Source organism: Pelmatolapia mariae, linkage group LG15 (genome assembly GCF_036321145.2).
Source record: "Pelmatolapia mariae isolate MD_Pm_ZW linkage group LG15, Pm_UMD_F_2, whole genome shotgun sequence".
NCBI classification, from domain to species: domain Eukaryota; kingdom Metazoa; phylum Chordata; class Actinopteri; order Cichliformes; family Cichlidae; genus Pelmatolapia; species Pelmatolapia mariae.
In genome coordinates this window covers 4,933,289-4,953,118 of record NC_086240.1, presented here as the reverse complement: position 1 = coordinate 4,953,118, position 19,830 = coordinate 4,933,289, and the positions used below count along the sequence as shown (strand labels likewise).

Sequence of the window (19,830 nt, the reverse complement as noted above, 5' to 3'; positions counted from 1 at the left end):
TCATAAAAGGAGAGAATAAAATGAACAATACTTCACCATATCCTTGCAGCCAATAAACATTTTATTAACAACATGATCACAAATACTCGGGTGTATTTAATTATTTTTATTATTTTCTCTTTTTTTTTTTTTTTTGGATTTCATATGATTGCAATATCCAAAATTTGTGTTTACTCCAACCTCGGTTTCAGTTCAAGGTCTGTTTTTTATGTTTTGTCTTGTTTTTTTCTGCCATGGTTCCACACATAACTGTGAAAAGGATAAAAAATCTTTAAAAAATATTTTAGATCAGGTGAAGAGAAAAAAAAAAGAGGATGATCTTGCAAATGCATCTAAAAAAAAACAAACAAAACAACAAAATGAAAACAACCGATATAAAATATAAAACACTGACATAAAGTGATGTGCAATATTATATCCACATTATCATTACTATCATATTCTCATTATTATTTCCTCATTATTACCATTGCCCCTACTACCCTACTACTATTACTCATCACTGACATCACGCTGACAATCATAAGAATGATAGTAATAATAATGAAAGTGACAGTAATGACGATTTTAAAAACAAATCTGTGAAAAAGTAAAGCAATTAAAATCATAGCATCAAATATCCTTTGGACCAAAGACAGAGGGGAGAACTGGGCAAACAAACAGACAAAGAAATGAGAGCAACTGGTGCGAGAGTGCGCCCCATTCACGTATTCCTCTCAGAAACAAACAAATCAAATGTTACACAGACACGTCTGAGGTGTTACAGCAACGTTTGCACCAGTGCTTCAACACCGCAGCTGAACGGGATGAGTAGATGTCACAGTTTGGGCCTCCCTTCCTGACTCCGCCTCCTTCTCCTCTTCTTCTTCTTTAGGGCCCCAGCAGCTGCTGCAGGAGCAATGGTTTGAAAAAAAGGTGGCTCACGTCTGGGAGGGGGGGGGGGTCGCTCTGAGAGATTATGTTGTGCTAACTCGACTGAGTTCATGTCTAATGGCTGTAAGGAGAGAGAAAGAAGTGTGTCATATTTGAGACCTCTACATCATCAGTGTGGTTTATTTTTGCTTCCTGACAAAACTGATGTATACTGTCAGACACATGCAGTGCTACTGTGAGCAATAACCTGCACAAAAATAGCAAAACTGATACAATTTAAAACTCATGTGCATTAATTTCATTTCTACCTTTTTAAATTAGTTTTTTAATTTGTTAAGCTTAAAATATTAGTACAGGTTACTTTTCACAACATATCTTCACACTGGATACCTCTACACATCTTTGAGTAAATCTGATTATTTTTCTACTCGTCCTCTGTTGTTGCTCTTGCACAGCTACACTACAGACTTTAACACTTTAACACTGCCAAACAAAGTAAAACACACAAAAAAGCCACTTAGTAATTTTACTTACATCAATATATTTTTTGAATGTAATTATACTTTGTATTTCATGCCATATGTAGTGGATTTTTAGATAGTTACACCAATAGAAGAAGCTGCTCTCAGCTTCTCTTTTATTCCTAAAAACACAGAAGCCAGTGTTTATTCAATTACCATTGTTATGTTGTATTTTACTAGTTTTTATTACAATGCTATATATGATATACAATGATATGGTACTTGTATAGAATTGTTTTTGTTATGTTTATTCATTTATTTATTGATATTCTGCTTATTAGTTAAGAAGTTGCAGAATAGCTTCTGCTATACAGACACAAGAAGGTTTTTGTTTTTTGTTTTTTTACCACGGACACATCAAAGCTGTGAAAAAAAATTGCCGCAAAGTCTCCTGATATTAAAACTATTTTATTTTTCCTCTGTATCTGATTTTATTTTGTAAGTACAGTAGTAGTTCTTATGTAGTTTTGTAAGTACAGAATACGATTTCAGCTAATTTTTTCCCACTTAACTAAAATTAATTTTCTTTGCTTCCAGTTTAATTTTTCACTTAATCTTAGTATACTATAATAATCTTATAGCCAACATGCCTTCAATCTGTCATGCATATGTGTTCTTACATTGTACTTACAAAACCTTTTAGTTAATCAACACTTATTTTCTACTGAGACTTTTATTATAACATTCTCTAGATATTATTTAATAAACGTGTTAATGTCACTAAATGTCAAATGTTAAATATTATGCATGTAGGCTATTTAATAGTTGAACAATGGGCAATTTAGCAATGTATATCCTCTTGGTGAGCAATGGTAAAATTATTGGGATAATATTAAACAGAATAGCACATAACGACAACAAAAATAATACTAATAGTTATTATTATTATTACAATGTCTTAAAGGTATTCATCTTTTTCTTGTGCAAGTAACAAATTCAAATATTCAAGATACTGCTTTTGTAGACTTTGATGTTTTAAATCAATTTGTACTTTTCTGTGAATCTAGTGCAACCTAGTGGTTACACATGTGTATAACTATCAAACTCCCACAATTCTGCTGGATAGACTTCCTTTTAAATATTCATTAACATGAATTAGGAGAGAGAAAATGATCCTCCTCAGGTTTTCAAGAGAAAATTAAACCAACCTACCATCGATGATTTCATCCTTCACTTTGTGCAATTCACGAAACACCTCTTCCAATATTTCCTGTTGAAGCACAAACGGGTAACTCATAAAACATCACAAAGTTGATTGCTTTACCGTGGAAACGAGCTTATACTTTTAACAAAATAGCAAAACATTTTGCTGGTTAACGCTTTCTTTACCTGTTTCATTCTATCGAGGTCTAACGAGTCTGTGTCGCCACCACTCCCCGCAGGTCGTGCTCTGCGTAACACAAAATAATTCTCTGTCACACTAGCTGTTACTGTATTGCTTCACAGTGACAAGCAGTGGGGATTCCCTTTCTCACCTCGAAGCCATTGCCCTGTCTGCAGAGTTTGCTCGGTCCCAGGGCTTCTTTGCTCCGTCTAGACGACAAAGGAAAAAGATCAGATAAAAAAACGAGAGAAAAAAAAGTCATACATGCATTTCTGGATTTATCATTGCTCTGAAATCCCATTTGCTATCAGGATTTTTAAAAACTTGTAATAGTTCTACTATCATGAGAAACGGTGATACCACACCTAAATAAAACCAAAATAGCTCTGTGACAATAAAGTGATGTCAAACATGCTGTAATGATTTGTTAGCATCATGTCGATATCAACACCGTGTTCAGCACCTTTAGTTCTGAAGGCAAAAGGAGATCAAACCCAGTACTGGCAAGGTGTAACTAATGAAGTGGTGAGTGTCTATTTAAAAAAAAATAATTCCAAACTTCTGTACATGTTAAAAGTTATTTTTTCTTTCTCTTAGAAATATTTGTAGATCTGCCTCTAATATTTTTACTTTTCCGTCCCACACCTTTTTCATGTGTTTCAAACGTGGTTTGTAACTGCGTTTAGTTTTCTCACCCGTTGCGTTCTGTCCACTCCGAGTGCTGGGCGACGGAGAATTTGGGTCATCCTAGAGAAGCACAATGAAATCGGTAAGCATCGCTCACAATACCACAAATGCTATTATCCTCGTTTGATGCAGAATATTCTGCAAATATCAGTCTCACCTGTGTGAAACCAGGCTTCTTTAATCTGATTTCCTTGTGATTAATGATTAGCACTGAGCTTTTATCATCATTTCTCGATGTTTCCATCACAACACAAATGATAACAATGATCATTATCACGCTAATATAATCAGCATCAACATCAACATCATCCTGATCCCTGCCTAAACCATTACCCTAATTATCACCGTAAATCACAGAGCGAGAAGTGCGCAGCTTCATGAATTGCAAACCATCTCCGTTTCGCACGCACTTACATTTTGGCTGTCCTCGGGCTTCTCTGAAGCTGCTTTCCTTCTGGAGGAAAGAAGAAGCCTCAAGTGAGAAAAAGGAATTTCAGTGAAATTCCAGAATGAACTAAACACTAAAGATTTCAGTGACCAGTTGTATCTAATATAGCTACAGTATGTGAGTGAAAAAGACCTTCGGCCTGTATTGATCTGACCTTCGTGCCAACAGAGCATTCATCTCCTCCATCAGTCCTCCACTCCCCCCACTTGTTCGGTTAGCTTCATTTTTGGCACCTGAAGAGCTGTCATCAGGCTGAAGAAAGTAGAGGAAAAAGATGACAACTGTGCGTTACTCCCTGCTATGTGCAAATAATGAAATTTTTAAAGTATGTCAGTCAAATTTGAAGGAGATAATCCAGCTGTATCCCGCATGGTTTACAGAAATTTCATCCAAACATCATAAAGTGTTGCCTCACTCTTTGAACACGGCGTAGTTTGGCTCCAGCAATCATAGCCGCAAGACCTGTCGGCGCAGAGGGCTCATCCCCGTGGCTTCCTCCGCCTAAGGGCAGTGGAGGAGGGAGAGGAGGTTGCGGCGCCCCTGCTGACGGTGGCGGCGGGCCTGGCGGTGGTGGAGGAGGAGGTGGGCCGCCCATGTTCACCGGTGGAGGTACTACTGGTGGGGCAACGGAGAGCACAGCAGGATGGCCTTGGAAAGGAGAACCTAGAGGAAAAGTGCAGCGAGTGATTGAAACTCAGTCGCTTTGTGCAATATTTATCCGCACTTACACCTGTGTGGGTTCAGATGCACTTAGGCGAAGATGCAGACCATTTTTAGATTGAATGAAAGAACTATTTTTACCAGCTGAACTTTAGCTGACCTGTGCACTTCGTGTGAGTACCTGAGTTGGAGGACCGTCGCTCCCGCTCCATGTGCGCCTGCATCTGCTGCTGCTGTTGCTCCATCATTTGCCTGCAGAGACAGGAAGGATCACAGCTGCTCACTTAATATCAAAAATGTCAAATCTTGTCCTAAAATCTGACAATTTACCCACCTACAGAAAAAGTTCAGAAAACCATCCAATAGACAAAGAAATGTCCACTTGCCTCAAAGATGCGCTAGGATCGCCATTAGGTTTTGATTTCAAATGTTCCAACTGCTTGATCCAATATTTATCAGATATTAAAGCTCCACACGTGTAACTTCTTTTGGGTTATTTCTTCTTAAGTCATAATCATCGTTTGTGTCAGGTATTTTCTGTCACAGCCCCTGGGTTTGGAGTTTGGTATTCTTCCATAACATTTAGATTATGGGATGGGTTCTACTATAGTTTCTTTTTTTTTAAAATTTATTTATAGTTTAGTTTAGTTTCATGTTTGTTTCATTATCATTCCAGGATTTTGAGTTCCTATTAAGTTTTGTATTCTCATCTACATATTACGAGTTTTCTTGTTGGTTTCTATATGATGATGTTTAGTTTTTAAGGATCCTTGGTGTTTAGCTATTGTTAAACTGGAAAGGTAGTTTCTGTTAGCGTTTGGAGTTTGTTGCTTATATCTGATTCCCTGTATTTTGGTTTATTTCTCCCACCACCCCCAGTATTGCTGTGTGTGTGTATGAGTTAGTTAGTGGCTCAGTATTTAGTTAGTTTCTTCCTGGTTTACTTTGTTAGTTTGTGTCTCTTTTACTTCCCATGTGTAATTACCTTGATTGGTTCCAGCCATGTCTCATTAACCTGATGTGTCCACTTCCTATGATTACATAATGTGTATATAAATAGTCCTTCCCTGCCATTGAGTCTTTGTCAGTGTCTGTCTGTTTTCATTTGTGTGTTCCCTGTGGTTCCTTTCTAGTTGCTGGACTTAATTTTCTGCATTACCCAAATAAAATGTTTGGTTTTTGTTGATTAAGTTAGTTTGTATTTGGGTCCTCAGTCTCCTAAACTAAAACATTTTTGAGCAGGAACTGATAGTTGTGATATGATGTTAGGAAAGTGCTTCCTGTACATATCAAGTAGTCACAGAATTGCATGACAAGCAGAGTTTTGTGTTATCCAGGAGACTTTATTGTTAACCCACAATTTTCTGTAATATGAAACTCACATCTTACTGTATTTTGCAATGGTAACTTTTACTCTGAACCTAACCTGGTCTGGAGCAGGTTACGTTCCAGATTAGAGATCAGCAGGTATGATAATCATCATCTAGCAACCAGTCAGTTTTCCCAAAAAATAATGTCAACATTTATGGAAGATCCCATTAACCACTGGTGCTGGAGCTGAAAGAATAAAAACTAAAACTATCTTTTAAACATTAATTTAATAAAACCTCTTATAATCCATCATATTCTCCCATGTCTTAAGGATAGAGTTGTGCTATTCATAAGTCTGTTAACTTATACAGTTGGCATTTGTTTTTCTTTTTTTAGCTTAAAACAGGCTAAACATTAATATCATAGATCTATCTTATCCAGTCTTACTGACAAAATCACTTAAACCACCCACAAATTCATACAGAGCTTTTAATAATAAACTACTCTCATACACACTCACACCACAGCAGCTGTGTTACTTTCAGTCTGCTTAACCTCTTCATGTTCTTAAAAAACTAAATAATTTTTTTTTATCTTTGTCAAATCAGCTGATAAACAGCTTTATGTGTGAAATGACGCAAAACAACACAAAAAATAGTGTAATTATTTGAAACATGTTTTTTCTTTTGGAGTTTTAACTAAAAGTCACTACCTTAATTGCTGTTGTTTAGTATAAAGTCTAATGAGACCACTGTACAAACTGCACTCAAGCTCTAGCAGATGGTGAGTTTTTCTCGCATGCTGTCACCGTAAGTGAGTCAGAGGTTTGAAATCACATCCCAACATGGTAACACTTAACAATGATGGACACAAAAACCTGTTTGGTTACTAAAAAAATCGACTCAGAAATACCTGATTTCACAAATACTCCCCCAATAACTTAATTGCTCTGCACTTTCCAGAGGAACAAATGAATTACTACTAAACATTCACTTTACTTGAGGTAATGGCGAGGTGATGAGGAACCACTGAGATCTGCTTAATAAGACACATGAATGAACACCATTCGGGCTTTGTATTAGTTATTCATTAACGACTCATGAAGAAAGTGAAGAGCTATATTATATTTACAGATAATTATTAACTAATTATTACCCAATGAGCCAGAATTATCTTCCAGCTGGGTCTTTAATAAATAATCATCTACTGTACAGCCCTTGATTAGGGGTAATTATGAAGGTGCTGATGAATGCCTCCTGAACTATCAGATCATTCCTGATTTGTTCTTTACCTGCTCTTTAGTAAGTATTATATTTTTGTGTCTTATATCATACAGTGTGCCCATCTCCTGCTCCTCATTCATCCAAGCCAACATCACTTTTCTCCTCGATCTTTATCCCTCCTATCTCATTACATCTCTGTCTTTGATTTGAGGAGATATGTGTGTCACGACTCATAAGAGAGGCAGGGGGCAACTCGAGGACAGGAAGTGGAATTTTCCAGATGTGCGTTGGACAGGAGTGCTGAGGCAGCAACCTGTCTGATGTGACAGCAGCGTGTGCACAGCAGGAGCAGAGGTGCTTAGCAAACAACGGTTCTCTGAAATTAATTTGCATCCGCTGACCAGCACGCAAACGCACGCAATCTCCCCTCACAATTGCAGACATAATCCTTTGTGGCAGAGGAACAGTTCATCCCACATGGGGATCAGACAGAGCCATAATTCCCTTCATATTTGTTCTCTTAAGTACTGGCATTTGGCATTTAGATGAACCAGCAGGCAGAGCTGAAATAAGTTTAAAAACAGCAACAAAGAGCTCGTTGTGTCCAAGTCTGTCTCTGAAGTGGAGAGAGGAAGAGCAGGCGCAGTGGAAGAAATGCAAGCCACAGTGTAAACCGTAGAAATGGCCTTAAGGGTCATTTTGAATACTGCTTATCCACTACTTTGCATTCTTTAATCTGCCACTATGATTTAGAAAATGGGGACTACTTGTGTTTTAGCCATTACTGTAAAACTTTCAGTCTTTATCGTTGTGACCCACTGGAAGGTAGGAGGGATACAGAGGACCGTAAGAGGAGGGGAGGGATGAGTTTTGCTTCAGTTCACAAGAGACTGTGATCCTTCTCTAAAAATCTTCTCATGGATGACAAGATACTAATTTTCTCCCACTTTTTTGGCACCACAGTTCATTCAGATCATTTTTCTGATTGCAAAAGCTGCCAGACAAGGTGGGCTTAAAAATAAACAAATAAATAAATAAATAATCTGCTAACAGGGGTTCATGTTACATAGAGTGCCCTGCAAAGAAGGAGAAAATGTCTTTTTTTAAATGATACCTTGCTCTCTGAGCTTCTATCTCATCTGAAGTCGGTCCATTCTGGACTTGGCGCTGGAGAGCTGGACCTAAAGATGCAAATGAAAACAGAAAGAAAGAAAAAGACACAGAGTGAAGTTGACCTTAATGTTTCATTATCAGCACTATTATGTCAGTTAAAATTAGTGCCAGTCAAGATAATTAACTATAAAATCACAAGGAACGTAACAGCGGCTGATCATTATGTTGTCTCATTTCCATAATAAGTAATGTGCAGTGAAAAGCATAATAATCCCAGACTTCATGTAAATGAGCTTAAACTCATTCATGCACTTTTACTGTTGAAGGGGAGCAGAAGATGTCCTGCTGCAACGCTGTCCTTCTGTTTACTCCTGTGCTCTTTTAGAGACAAGTCATTTGATTCGTAATGCTGCAGTGAGGCGACATCTGAGAGCGGCCTTCTCTTAAATTTTTAAATTCACAGAAATGTCAATATGAGCACAAACGCATGCAAGCGCACAAACAAATGTCAGCCAGAGCCCCACGAGTACTTCTGGGGTGAAATACAACTTGCCCATGGGTTTATGCATCACCAAAACTAGAAACAGACCGGCTGAGCGAGGTCTGGAGAGTGTCTGAGCTGCTCTTTCTAAACAGATGAAACTAATTGAGAACAGAGGAAATTCTGTCAGCTGTGGTTACAAACTCAGTAAAAAAAAACCATTGTGGCATCTCCTTCGGTGGATAAGGCTCAAAATCAAATATACTGTATGTGAGAGTCATTATTGTCTGAGCTACAAGGCTTTTGGTATCTAATCCTTTTACCACCATAAGTGAGATTTGCAGATAGAGCCAGATAGGAAATGCAATTAATTGAACATATGATAAGACTTCAACTTGGGGTTTACAATTAAATCAGATGTCAATGTCAATGATGTTCTCATCACTGAATTCCTCTGGATTAAGGAAGTAAGTAAAGAGGAATCTTGTGGTGTTTTTTTTTGGTTACTTTTTGGTTGATTTATGATCGCTTCCCTTTAAACCTAATCAAGAGTTGTAAAAGTGTTTGAAATAGGCATAAAACTCTATAGACTGTGTTCCCTTTTGTCTACGTAAAGATGTCCCTTACATAACAGTTTTATGGCTCTACATAGTCAGCCTGTTTTCAGGGTCACTGCTCACTGACGATTCTCTCCACTGCTCACATCTCTAATGGAATAGACTCTGGCTGATGGTGCTAATGGCTGCTATTGATCAAGTAACAGAAACCCAAAAATACAACGATGGCAAAAGCCCTGAGTCATGCCTACTATCAGACACCCGTCCTACACACATGCATGGTGTTTGATCTTAGATCCTAATGTTATATTTTTAGAATCCAGGTTTTGTCCAGAACAGGTTTAGACCCAACAAAATTTAATTTACTAATAAATGCCTGTGCATGCTTGGCCTGTTTGTGGTGTTGCATGTGAAAATAAAATGCATTTTTATTAGGTGTCATATAAAACAAACAATGTAAACAATTTTAGCCCAATGCTAAGTGGCTGATGGGCAACCTGACGGCATCATAATATATACCTGAAGTTTTAAAGCTATAAGTGAGATGTTACTGTAATGATATAAAAATCATATGGTGCTTCTATAAGGTGTTACAGGTTCATAAATGCTAAAAACAGGTTATTTTAGCCGACTGCTATGTAGTTGCTAGGCAACATGAAGACATCACAATATCTGACGTAGATAAGAACCTTCAGGGAAGGAGCTGGCAGACAACCAAACCAACACACAGACAGAGCTTTTTGTGTATTATAGTGACCTGCTGAACTCCTTTCCCCGTCTCTAAAGGAGAGGGCCCTTCAGATACAGCTTATTTCCGCGATCTCGTTCTTTTGGTCACTACCCAGAATTCATGACCATAGGTAAGGGTAGGGATGTAGATCAATGGGTAAATCGAGAGCTTTGGACCGGTACAGCATTGAATTGAACTGAACCTCAAACCAGCAGTTTTTGTTTGACAAATGAATGACCTAAACAACAAAACTGGTGTTGGCTCTAGACTCCAGCAAATCCGCTTTGGGGTTGCTTCAGGAAGGCGTACAACTCTGCCAAATCAAACACGAGGAGCTACCCGCTGTGGGGACCTTTTGTGAAAAGCAAGCAGCTGAAAGGAACTTCTTCATAAATTGGTGTATCACAGTACACGTGCACAATAACATGCACATTTCACAAAGATTTTCCTTTAACATCTTTTTGTTTTAACCAATCTGTCACGGCGGGGTGCGCCGATGTATTTTGCAAAGGACCGAAGAGCAGATAGGAGACGGAACTCAAACCAAAAGTGAGCCTTTAACGCTAAGGTAAAAACAGAAACGGCTATGAAACTGAGAACAGGCTATGACAACTATGAAACTGTGATAAAACTGTGAACGCTGTAACGAGACTATGGTGTGACGTAATAGATGACCTGACAATGAGAAACACACAGACTAAATACACACAAGGGGTAATCAAGGGGAGTGGAAACACATGAGAAAACAGCTGACACAAATGAACCTAATGATGGCACAGGGAAAGTGAACCTAAACACAATGACAAAGACACACCAGACTCTTTCAAAATAAAGCAGGAAACACTGAGAACATACAATAATCCAAGAATTAAACTAAAATACATAAAACACTGGGTCGCAAGCCCAGTGCCGTGACAGTATCATTGCAAAAGTAAAATGTTGATTTCAGAATGTATTGAAGAGAAAAACGAACCCATCGACTGATAGAGGACTCAAAAGAGATGTTTAGCTGGATTTATTTCTACTAGATGAGTGAGTAACAGAGCCTGCCAAGTTCAATTCAATTCAATTTTATTTATATAGCAGCAAATCACAACAACAGTTGCCTCAAGGTGCTTTATACTGTAACGCAAAGACCCTACATACAGAAAAAACCCAACAATCAGACAACACCCTATGAGCAAGCACTTGGTGACAGTGGGAAGGAAAACCCCCTTTTAACAGGAAGAAACCTCCAGCAGAACCAGGTTAGGGAGGGGTTATTAACACAAAAGCTATTATACATGTTTGAAAAAGGCCACGCTCTACAACAGAGTATTGCACTGCTTTAACTGGTATAAATATTCCAATATATGTTCCATTTGAGTTTGTTTACCTTATTCAGCTAATGATTCCTGACTGACTTTGCCATTTACTGGATTATAATAACACAATAAAAGCCATTAACACACAAAAACTGCACAGACAAACTCAAAATCAGAACTGTCATGCAGAGGTTTGGACACAGACGGGCACACACAGAGTTTTACCTACACAACATGCTGAAGAAGAGAAACCGGCTGCAGCAAATACAGAGGCACTGACAGACCCACTCCCTCCTAACCATCTCTTGCCTTCAGCTCCTCTTCCTCCCCCTCCTCCTTTTCTTCTCCATTCATCATCTCCCTCACTATCTCTCTCTCTCACACCTCACCTGCCTGCCTTTCCCTCCTCCTCCCATCCTACCTCACCAACAGTATCATCTGTCATCTTCTTGAAACTAACACCAGGAGCGGCAGCAGCACAGCGAGAATATCCGCTTAATGTTTCAAAAGGTCGACTTTGTCTCTAGGCTACATGGCCTAATGCTGCTTAGCCACACAAATATTACAGCCAGATGATCCATGTGCATTCCAGGTTTACATCGAGGCTCAAACATGTGGGGGGAAGGGATAAAAAGTTACTAAGTAACAAACATGTTTTTTGTCACATAAGTAACAAAAGTTTATTCTTTAGTTGGTGTTTGGGTGTCATGTGACAAGATAGCAAATGGCCGGTGCTCTAATAAGCTCCAGAACAACAACAGTGTCAGTCCCCTCTGTAAGCAGTTGCGTCCCAACATGCCACCAGAACATCGTCAGCACTTCCCAGCATTGATTTGCTAAGTCTCTGAAGGTCTAGTGGATGAGTGCAAAACCATCCTCCAGTGATTCCCTTTAATCAATAGTTGATCAATCAATAGTTTCATATCATACAAGGATTTCTCTGGTGGGCCTGAGAGGTCAGTGACCCCCAAAATTTAGAGTGTTAATGCAGGTGTTCAGTTGGGTGGCTGGATGCTGACCACAGCATATGACTCGCATCCTTTTCTGTATGTCTTCCTGGAATAGACGACTCCTATCATAAATGAATCATACAGTGATCCATTTATGGTATAATAATTTATAGAGAGTCGAGAGTTTAAATATTCCCTTTATCTTGTCACCTGTCAGGTCTTACACGTAGGTCTTAAAAATGGCTTATTTTGGCTAATACCATTTTATGAAATGTTTAACAATCATATTATTGTATTATTCCATTAATGACTTATCTTACTTCCAAAATATGAGTTCATTTGGCACTTTTGGTTATCAATCATGTAAAAAATCCACTTTTTACAAGTGACAGGTTACATTTTTCTGTAAAACCCAGAGAAAATAGGCCTGGAAATCATCAAACAGCTGTTTCATATGTTCCTTTTTGACCCCCTCCTCAGTTTTATATCCTACATCATGTAATATTTCCTCTCTAGCTCAAAGTGAAAGCAATTTTAAGGACAAAAGGTCAGGTTTTGACTTCCTTACCACTAGAGGGTGTTAGGCACAAGCAAGGAACACCCATGTTCTGGTTTCAGCTTTACAAAGTGTGAACGTGTCTTATGTAATCAGCTGGAGAGCATGGATATGCAAAAATCAGGTCCTCTGCCATGCTGAGAAATAAAAATAGGAAACAACATACCGGCATAAACTGATTTCCTAATTCTCCCCCTTGATCACGCACTTGTGCGTAAATATAAAAGTTGATCTGTGCGTGTTATGATACGACCTTTGTGAGCGCTGTATCATGGCAAGCTGGTAGCACTGAGATGCTATCAGTCTCTCTATCTGTCAGATGTGCGCATCCTTCCCCAGCGTGTTTGTGCACTTGTGTTTGGCTGCTGTCACTCGAGCCTCTTTGTTCCCCATCCCATGTTATTAGGCAGATGAAAAGATCTGCTCTCTAGAACGGGGCCCGAGGGAGATCTTCTCAATGACTCACTCTAATTAAGAGGCTGGAGGGGACTGCAGGGGGAGACATGCCGCTGCTGCTGCTGCTGCTGCTGCTGGAGTAATAACTGGCAAGCTGTGACAGTCACTCTGCCTCTCAGTCGCTCCTCAGTTTACATTTGTCTGTCTCTCTTTCTCACACACATATACACAGAACTCTGGAGGATTGAGGTTGCCTGTCTTGTATGTATACTCGCTGCTGAAGTCTTTAAATAGAACCTTTTGCAGACGTTTTGGCTTACAGCAGGAAAAACACAGATGGAACCAATAACAGTGACGGCAGCTCTGTTTCCACTGATGTGTCCCAGCAAGCCCTGGTGGGGATCACAATGAAATGCAGCTTATATTAATTAAATAATTACATTTGTGTCTGTCTGCATGTCAGATAGCTCTATCTTTGATCTATAATAGATTAAAGAATTAATCGTATTGCTAAGCCCCCAGTGAAGTGATGTCATGACAGATTGATGTGATGATGTCAGAGTCTCTATTGCCCCTTGGAAGACACTGAGAAAGTTTTCAGTATGACAAATATTTTATCAATCCTCCAAGTGACTAATTTAGGCTCAGCCCCAACATTATAAACAGTGCAGCTGCATTCCAACCAAAACTATCAATGAGCCACGGGGTCAGCTTCATGATTGCTAATATGCAAACTGTCGTTTCTCCTGCTGAAGACTCTGCATCCAGATGAACAGAGTCAACCTTCTGTGATATCCAGACAACTTCAAGTATGGCTACTATTTTTAGATCACTTTCCGCAGGAAACCAGTCTCAGACCTGCACATCTTTTATTTCAGCTTGACTGAACTGTCCGTTGCTGAGTCTACGGTTGTTAGGTCTGTGCTATATCGCATCCTCTGCAATGATACAGGTGGAAATTTCTATGTGAAATAAAAATATACTGCAATATCCGAAGTGCCGAAGTGTATCTGAGAGCTCGGATGACAATTTATTACATAAAAGGGAGCTACTTCAACAACTTCCAATGAATCGCAGTGCTCTGCAAAATATTTCAGGAAAATCTGTTAAAGATGGAAATGGAAAGAGTGTTTCAGCACATGAGGGAAAAACACCATGAATGCAAGAAGGGTACAAAGGAGGAGATGATAGGAACAGCTGATGATATGTGACCAAGTGAATATAGGGTCAGTATTGCCGATACCGATACTAATACTTTCAACCTATAAAGGCAGCTTATATAAGAGGAAAGCAGCTTCTCATTTAATGACCACTAAATCAGTGTGACTCTTATTTTCAAAAATAATTAGCTAACACAACAAAACACACCTTTGAACTTTTAATGTATTTTGAAACTGGGTTTGTAGGAGACCTGGAATCACTTTGGGCCAGTTTCTGTTGTTTAAATGTGCTTTAGGAAATAAATAAAACAGACGTGACAGTGAATACAAAAAGGGGCATGTTTAAGGTATACTTTTTAATTTCATGAAAAAACAGTTTATTTAACACAGTTGTGTTGGCTACATACTGAACTTAGAGGATAGATACAAAGTATCAATCCTACGATGCTGGTATCGATCTGATACCAGCATTAGTATCGATACTATCGATATTTGGATTGATCCGTCCACCTCTAGTGGGACCCAAATGTAAGCAAATGATCCCATCAAGCAAAGCTGGAGGCCTTACTAGCTGAACTCCAAATAACAGGAGGAGCAAACAATGGGTGGAATACGTGATAGAAAAGCAAGGCGTGGCAGTAAAAACCACACTTCAATGCTTTTCAGCATACTTCTTTCTTTATTCTCAGTTGCTTGTTTCTTACGGTTCCCGGCTGTAGCTTTTCAGCTCGCAGCCACATGTAATGGAAAAACATTCATTCAGGACCCGTTTCACTCTTATATGCAGGGGAGGTGTGACGAGCTGATGCACCTCAGGTTTGTCAGCCTCCACCTCAGCCGCGCCACAAACCACGCCCGCCAAACAAGGCTTTAAGCAGCTAATTAAAAAGCCCAAACCAAGCTCAACTCATGATATTGTATGTGACAATATCATGCAGGCTCCTGAAGAGTTACAAGGTTAACTTTAATTATTATTATTGTTAAAGTGTTAAGCAGTCATTTTACACTTTTACTTTGAAATTTCAAGGGTAAACACAACCTAGGCTACTTTTGTGTTCACATTTCAATAGATCCACGCTTAAAATAAGGAAATGTGCAACAACTTAGTGAAAAAGTTGCTCTTTTTAAAATTACTACAAACATCAATGAAGCATTCAGTATTTTTTTCCTATATCTTCTGAAATATCACACATTTTCTTGAAATATTGTGATATGATTTTGCCACTATATCGCCCACCCAATCCAGCAGTTTTCAGCAGTTGAGCAGCCCACTGTTCAGAGCTACACTCTGAATTTTGCTCGACACTAATTTGCACCACACTATCACTCTACACGTGTACATCAACAATGTAAGAGGGTGGTTATCATCTCTGCTGGTTCATGGAAAGTTCAGGGAGAGCTAATCTCACATACCCATGATGACATGATATTTGAACCCATTTTAACCATTTTGCCCACCATGTTAAGTCACACATGTTCAGCCCTGTTTTGTGAATTAAAAGTGCCGAGTGCTTATCTGTGAGAAATAAAGTGGAGCTAACTGTCGAGTAATAAAATGAAATAAGAAGACATCCTCCATTTTTCAAGTGTGTGTGCATGTGTGCGTCTTGTATTGCGGGAAAACGCACCTCCATCCTGAGCACTGAGGACATTTAGGGCAAAGAGCATAGCATTGGAGAAGGTGGTGGCCTCCTCCTTGCTGGCGAAGTTGAGCCCATAGACCTGCCTGGCGTCCCTCCACTGGTGGAAGGTTGGTGTGGCCTGGTTGTACTTGAGACCCTTCACTATTGAGTAGTTGATGACCACCTTTGAAGGACAAGGGAGGGGAGAATGCAGGAAAGGCAGTCATCAGTTAGGAAACACTGGAAACTATTTCGCTTTTATCGGAGAGTTTTTATTTTTCAAGGGTATTTCTCTCTTTTTTTTTTATCTGAAAAATGATTTAAACCCACAGATGGCAGCGCGCCCATAGACATACAACACGGTCATAACTTGCATTGTTTGGAAGGATTTGTGGATTCTGAGTGAGCTGTGTTTTGCGCCACTATAAAGATAAAACATTTTTGTGTCTGAGAGCAGCACAGCTTGTAATAGTCATTGTGTTTCTCAATTTTATGTTGCTTACATCACGAGCTGTAACTTAGAGGAAACACAGCTGTGAAAAAATGCTGTCGTTTATATCTTGTTTTTCTACAGCTACCCACTGACATCTACTTAACTCTTTGAGCGCTGGGTAATTCTTTTGAGTTTAATTCCAAAATTCACAGTACCATCTGAAGAGAAGACATCTGTATCATGTTCTCTTTAATACTTAGTCCCTGCTGTGTGATTTTATATCCAATTGAGTGAGTTTATCCGATTCAGTTTTATATCTATATCAAATCACAACGACAACTGCCTTAAGGCACTTTATATTGTAAGGTCTCGACCCTAAAATAATACAAAGAAAATAAAGAAAACCCCAACTATCATATGACCCCCAATGAGCAAGTGCTTTGGCAACAGTGGAAAAGAAAAACTCCCTTTTAACAGGAAGAAACCTCCAGCAGGACCAGGCTCAGGGGGGGGGGGGGGGGGGGGGCAGCCGGTTGGGGGTGTGGGGAAGAATACAGGACACAGACATGCTGTGGAAGAGAGCCAGAGATTAATAATAACTAATAATTAAATGCAGAGAGGTGTATAAACACACAGTGAGGGAAAAAGGTGTATTGTTTGTCCACCATTTTTTTCCCTCTTTTTCCTGATCATTCACTGTGAACTAGAGATAATTGTGTGGGAAAGTAAATCAGCCGTTTCTGAAATACCCAGACCAGCCCTTCTGGCACCAATAGCCATGTCATGTTCAGAATCACTTAAATCACCTTTCTTCACCATTATGTTGCACATTGATTCAGTTTGAACTTCAGCAGTCCAAGTCTTAGTGTCTTAATGCAATCAGCTGGCTGGCGTGGGTTCTGTTAGTTAACCTTTTTTTTAAATGAGTTGTTTAATATTTAACTTTTGAAATGATCCTTGATAGCCCTGCAAAAGCCTGACAACCTGTCCAGGGTATACCCCAGCCTCTCGTCCTATGGCAGCTGGTTTAGGCTCCGATCCCCCAGATTCCACCACCCCCAAAAAAAGAAAAAAAAGAAAAAGTTATCCCGTTGGCTATTTAATCTCCATTTTCATTTTCTGAGTCTTTGTAGGTTTTCTGCCACTTTCAGACATCTTTGTAGTTGTCAGTTTGTGATTACTGCTGTGCTTGATAACCCCGCTGTTTACATGTGTTCCGCGTCTTATCGCCAAACACGTCTACGGCGGTGTAAAAGAGCCGAGTGCTAATGAGCTGTTGCTGTTGGAGAGGTTGACAGACGGTGAAGAAGATTTCACTCAAGTCACAGCGGAGGCGGGTGAGCTTTAAGATTTCACGAGGTTTGAAGCACGCACACACACAGACTTTGACTGAAGAAATTTTTAAGACTTCATTGGTTCTCCACTGTTCTCACTCTCCTTCAGTATAGTCACAATCCAGACTATTTGCAATCCTCCCACAGCAACAAGTTTACCTCCAGCATCTGCACTTCTTACCTGCTGGTCCTGCAGTTTGACTCCCACCACTCTGAAGGTATTGTTGGCAGTGTTGTGGTAGATGTTGATGCGGCTGAATCCCTGCTGGCCAGGCTTGATGGGCACCCACTTCTTGCTAGTGTCATCGTAGACCATGACAGAGGCCCGCGCCTGGCAGATACTCTGCTCACTGGAGGAAACATTAAAATAAAGAAGAGAGAAACATGGTGAGTTGGTCATATGTGGGGAGCAGAGAGTTTATCAGTTCCAGAGTTAATCCCAAAGCAGCTTCGCCCCTCTTTCTCTTCTTTCTAGTTTGTGGTGTAATTGCTTTAGCTTGTGACTGGACTTAAACATTTCCCTTCTTAACCCCTCAAGTCTAGATATCAGAAACCACTAAAAATCAGAGCAAAAACATCTATCATAAACTGCCACCATCAGACAGAGACGTTATAAAACAATAACTAGAAGTATTTGATGCGTGCCTCCATAATAAGTTTCTCCAGTAAGAAAATCGATGATGACACTGTAACAAATAATGTGTCCACATCACATGTTTAGGCTTCAGCTCTATAGTCGACAAAGGACAGCATTGCACACGAGCACATTGAAAAATATTTCTGCGTTAATGATATGAATGAAATCCATTATATGAACGGATTTGTCCTGAGGAAATAAATTCAAGAGGCTTTATGTTTCATTAGTCACAAGTAAAAAAAAATTTAACCACTGGTTTAGACAGCTGCTGAGTCTTTATCATGTAAAACACTCAGTGGGTCAGGAGGGTGAAAATATTGTCAGCGCAGGAAGAAGAAAGTCATTTTCAAGCAATTTGGACGTCTAATGTCAAACTTTCCTTTAACTGTAAAATCGGAGGATTTAAGTGAGATAATTATGCCGAACAAGACAACAACTCTGTCTTCTAATCCTGCACTAATGGTCTAATCCAAATGTAATCAAGCACTCGTCCAGCATCTGCCCATGTTCTTAATGAGGCAGGACTGTAATACGTGTGTGTGTGTGTGTGTGTGTGTGTGTGTGTGTGTGTGTGTGTGTGTGTGTGTGTGTGTCTGTGTGTGTGTGTGTCTGTGTGTGTGTGTGTGTCTGTGTGGCCTCCAGTGTTAGGTTGGGTTTGCCTGCTCTCCTATCTGATCGTGTTATCACAGCCCCCTAGGTCGTCCTTCTTTCCCTCTTTTCCTCAAACACACACACACACGCACACACATGCACACACACACGCACACTGTAAATAGCACTGAGCGTGATGATGCACTGTTTACGATCATTTCCATGTGTTCTACAGAAAAGGTCATGTGCTCCGTATCTGCACAATATCAATCAAGGTGCCGGTAAAAGGCGATAAATGGAAAAACACAGGAGAGAAACAGAAACAATTTAGACTTGCAAATGAGATTAACAAGAAGAGTCCCATCTGTGTCTTTGCCTCCTCGCCAAGCTAAAATTAGTGGATCAGGCCTTAAGGCCTTGTGAAAGAGCTGCGTCAGAAAAGAGGAGCAGTGGAGAAAAGAGGGAAAAGTCTTGGCTTTTAGAGTGTGTGAGAGGAGGCAGCATATGGTGCAGATAAGAGTGTATCATACATGATGGTGGGGGAAATACTGATGGGATATTATATGAAGGAATAGGCTGACATTTGGCTTATTTGCCCTGTTGATAATAGATGAGATGATAGATTATCTCAAGTCTAAGTGCAGCGTTGCAGCCTGGAGGTTATTATAACAGCTTAGCATAAAGACAGATATTAAACAGTTTTTTTAAAAAAAAATTACAATTACATTATGGCTATAGCAAAAATTCAGTGGGAGTTTTCAGTGGGAGAAATGTTTTGTCACTCATTCAAATGGCTTTTTCAGACAATGACCAGATCTCATACCACAGGCTATACTAAGGGGAAGCTACACCAAGTCTGTATGGTTTACCGAAGATACATAAACAGGGTGTACCTTTAAGACCATTTGTCTCTATGATC

The 19,830-nt window shown here is 39.5% G+C and overlaps 1 protein-coding gene across 3 annotated transcripts in view; it reads right to left on the bottom strand.

The window, feature by feature from the left end:
* Positions 1 to 843: 843 nt before the first annotated feature.
* Positions 844 to 19,830, bottom strand: part of evlb (Enah/Vasp-like b) — a 49,326-nt gene continuing 30,339 nt past the window's right edge. For 2 of the 3 annotated variants that reach the window (XM_063494805.2, XM_063494803.2), the window contains exons 2-13: positions 17,865 to 18,033; positions 15,923 to 16,100; positions 8,162 to 8,228; positions 4,695 to 4,765; positions 4,269 to 4,516; positions 4,008 to 4,105; positions 3,820 to 3,859; positions 3,414 to 3,465; positions 2,870 to 2,927; positions 2,724 to 2,784; positions 2,547 to 2,604; positions 844 to 994 (exon numbers count right to left, since the gene is read on the bottom strand). In XM_063494805.2, the coding sequence (XP_063350875.1) occupies positions 957 to 994; positions 2,547 to 2,604; positions 2,724 to 2,784; positions 2,870 to 2,927; positions 3,414 to 3,465; positions 3,820 to 3,859; positions 4,008 to 4,105; positions 4,269 to 4,516; positions 4,695 to 4,765; positions 8,162 to 8,228; positions 15,923 to 16,100; positions 17,865 to 18,033 (1,138 nt within the window). In that variant the 3' untranslated portion in view covers positions 844 to 956. The remainder of the gene's footprint in view (positions 995 to 2,546; positions 2,605 to 2,723; positions 2,785 to 2,869; positions 2,928 to 3,413; positions 3,466 to 3,819; positions 3,860 to 4,007; positions 4,106 to 4,268; positions 4,517 to 4,694; positions 4,766 to 8,161; positions 8,229 to 15,922; positions 16,101 to 17,864; positions 18,034 to 19,830) is intronic. The other variant, XM_063494804.2, reaches the window with a different exon arrangement.